This window comes from Haliaeetus leucocephalus, unplaced genomic scaffold (assembly GCF_000737465.1).
Source record: "Haliaeetus leucocephalus isolate CR32 unplaced genomic scaffold, Haliaeetus_leucocephalus-4.0 Scaffold608, whole genome shotgun sequence".
Classification (NCBI taxonomy): Eukaryota; Metazoa; Chordata; class Aves; order Accipitriformes; family Accipitridae; genus Haliaeetus; species Haliaeetus leucocephalus.
In genome coordinates this window covers 1-3,073 of record NW_010973044.1, presented here as the reverse complement: position 1 = coordinate 3,073, position 3,073 = coordinate 1, and the positions used below count along the sequence as shown (strand labels likewise).

Genomic DNA, 3,073 nt, shown 5'->3' with positions numbered 1-3,073 from the left:
TGTCCCCCAAAACCACTTCACCCTACAAAACTTCTCCTCCCCAAAAACATTTTGCCCCTCAAAAAAAAAAACTTGCTCACCCAAAATTTCGTTCTCTCAAAAAAATTCCCACCCCCAAAACGCTTCGCCCTTCAGAAGTTTTGCTCCCCAAAAACTTCTCCTCAAAATTTCACTCCCCAAGAACAATTCTGCTCCCAAAAAACTTTGCTCCCAAAAAATTTCGCCCCTTAAAAATTTCACTCCCCCAAACCTCCTTTCTCCAGAGTTTCCCCTCAAGAAAATTTTTGCCCCCCAATTTTGCTTCTCAAAAAACTTCACCCCCCAAAACTTGCTCCCAAAAATTTTCACCCCAAAAAATTTCAAAAATTTTGCTGTCTGCAATTTTGTCCCTCTGAAATTTCAATCCCCAAAATTTTCAACCCTCAAGAAATTTTACTCCCCCAAAATATTTCACCGCAAAAAAAACCTTTGCTCCCCAAAACTTCATTCCTGCAAAATAATTTTACTCTCTCATAATTTCACCTCTCAAAAATTCTGCTTCCTAAAAATTTTGCTCGTCAAGAAAATTTTATTCCCCAAAAACCTCCAAGAAAGTTTGTTTTCCATAAAATTTCTCTTCTCGATTTCTGCCCCTGCAATTTTCGCTTCTCACAAAAACTTTGCTCCCCAAAATTTCACTCCTCAAAAATTTCAACGCTCAGACATGTTCTGGTCCCCAAAACCGTTTCACTTTTCCAAAAATTTTGCTCTAAAGAGCCATCGCTCCTCCAGAAAAACTTTGCTCCCTAAAACTCCGTCCCTTTCAAATTTCATCCCTCAAAACCACTTCACCGCCCAAACATTTTCCTCCCCAAACCCCTCGATCCTCCATAAAATTTCCCTCAAAAGATTTTTGCCCCCAAAGTTCTGCTCCTCACCAAGACTTCGCTCCCCGCAAACATTTCACCCCCCAAAAAACTTCAAAATTTTTGCCTCTCAAGATAATTTTGTTCCCCAGGATTTTGCCCCTCAAAAATCTCCCTCCCCAAAACCTTCACCCCTCAAAAATTTTATCTCTCAAAAAGATTTTCTCTTTCAAAACTTCTGCCTCTCAAAAATCTTCCTCCCCAGAAAACATTCTGCTCCTCCACAAAATTCCCCTCCTCAACAGAATTCCACTCCCCAATTAACACTTTGCTCCCCAATCAAAATCCTGCTCCCCCGACAAAATCCCGATCCCTCGATAAAATCTCGTTCTTCCTCTCGATAAAATCCTGACCCCCCCGACAAAATTCTGCTCCTCTCAATAAAATCCCAAGCCCCCAACAAAACCCTGCTCTGACAAAATCCCATTTCTCTTGATAAAATCTTGCTCTGACAAAATCCTGCTTTTGCTCTCGGCAAAATCCCGACTCCCTGACAAAATCCCACTCCTCCTCTCGGCAAAATCCCAACTCCCTGGCAAAATCCCGACTTGTCCTCTCGATGAATTCTCACTCCTTGCGATAAAATCCTGCTGACAAAATCCCGCGCCTTCCCTCAACAAAATCCCGCTTCTTCTCTCAAAATCCCAACTCCTCGATAAAACCCTACTCTGACAAAATCCCGCTTCTTCTCTCAATAAAATCCCAACTCCCTGTCAAAATCCCGCTCCTCCTTTTGACAAATTCTCACTCCTCGTGATAAAATTCTGCTCTGACAAAATCGCGCTCTGACAAAATCCCGACCCCTCGATAAAACCCCGCTCGGACAAAATCCTGCTCCCCCAATAAAATCCCAACTCCCTGTCAAAATCCCGCTCCTCCTTTTGACAAATTCTCACTCCTCGTGATAAAATTCTGCTCTGACAAAATCGCGCTCTGACAAAATCCCGACCCCTCGATAAAACCCCGCTCGGACAAAATCCCATTTCTCGGGGCGCCCCCCCCTGCCCTTACGGATATCCTCGAGGTCGAGGTCGTCGTAGAGGAACTCGTTTTCCTCGAAGTCGGGGTCCTGCGAGGAATCCACGTAATATTCCACGTCGTCCTTGATCTTCCGGATGGCGTCCACCAGGATGGAGTCGTTATCCAGCATCCGCAGGATCGTCTCCAGCATCCGCACGTGGTACCGGTGCTTCTCGATGTGCCGCTTCAGCCCCTCGATTCGGTCCTGTTTCTGTTTTGGGGGCGGGGGGGGATTAAAAAAAAAAAAATCCAGAACCGCTCGCCCGCCCCTCAGGGCTGGGGGGGTCACACTTACGTCTTTATCCCCTTTTTTCTTGCGGGTTTGCACCGAGAGCGACTCCACTTCGCTCTCAAATTGATCCACCTGCATGTTGAGGGTGTCGATGGTGTTCTGGGAGGGGGGCAACGACGCTTGGTCAATGCTTGGGGGAGCCCAAACTGCCCCCCCCGGGGCCCCCCAAAGCGCCCCCCCCCCTCACCGTCAGCCACTGGCCGACCTCCTCCTTCTCCTTCTGGGCCGGGTCAACCTTCTGGGCCAGCCCCAGCCCTTCCTTGGAATACGCCTTCGTCTTCGTCTCACGCTCCACCACCTTGAACCTTTCCATTTGCTGAGGGGGGGGCACAAAAAAAAATAAAGGGGGGTTCAGGGTGTACCCCAATTCCCTGTTCCCCCCCGGGAAGGAGGAGAAAGCGGGGGGTCCATCCGCAAAGGAGCAGGGGATGGGAATGTCCCCTTGCCGGTCAGCAGGAGCCCAAGATGAAGCTGCCTGAGACTCGGGGGGGACGCAGGGGGGGTCACTTGGGTTTTGGGGTTCCCCCTGACCCCCCAGCTTTACCCAGGGCCCCCCCGCTTTACCGTCTCGATGAGTTTCCGGTTGTCGATCAGTTGTCGCTTGTCCTTGATCTCGTTGGAAGCCACCCACGTCTTGATCTGGTCCCTCAGCCGCTGGGGGGGGGCGGCATTAAAAGGGGGGGGACACCCCAAAATCCACCACCTGGGGCAGGGGGGGGGGCGGGGCCCCCCCCCCCGCCTTTCTCTCCCTCCTCAGGTACCTGCAATTTCTTGATTTCTTTCTTCAGGTCGGCCTCGTACTTCTCTTTCTGGTTGGCGTTGGCGGCATTGTGGAGCTGGGGGGGGGCAAAAAGGG

At 49.8% G+C, this 3,073-nt stretch overlaps 1 protein-coding gene across 1 annotated transcript; it reads right to left on the bottom strand.

The window, feature by feature from the left end:
• Positions 1–1,797: 1,797 nt before the first annotated feature.
• CNOT3 (CCR4-NOT transcription complex, subunit 3) lies at positions 1,798–3,058 on the bottom strand. The gene is made up of 5 exons (XM_010578191.1): positions 2,979–3,058; positions 2,782–2,871; positions 2,405–2,533; positions 2,221–2,316; positions 1,798–2,136 (listed from the first exon to the last, which is right to left on the bottom strand). The coding sequence occupies exons 3-5, from the start codon at positions 2,528–2,530 to the stop codon at positions 1,798–1,800; spliced, it is 561 nt and encodes a 186-aa protein (XP_010576493.1). The 5' UTR covers positions 2,531–2,533; positions 2,782–2,871; positions 2,979–3,058.
• Between the last annotated feature and the right edge of the window lie 15 nt (positions 3,059–3,073).

Coding starts and splice junctions, on each gene's coding strand:
- CNOT3 (XM_010578191.1), bottom strand. CDS start 2,530: ATGGAAAGGTTCAAGGTGGTGGAGCGTGAGACGAAGACGAAGGCGTAT. Junction 2,317..2,404: donor AGGTCGGCCAGTGGCTGACG/GTGAGGGGGGGG, acceptor CCCCCCTCCCAG/AACACCATCGACACCCTCAA. Junction 2,137..2,220: donor AGAAAAAAGGGGATAAAGAC/GTAAGTGTGACC, acceptor CCCCCAAAACAG/AAACAGGACCGAATCGAGGG.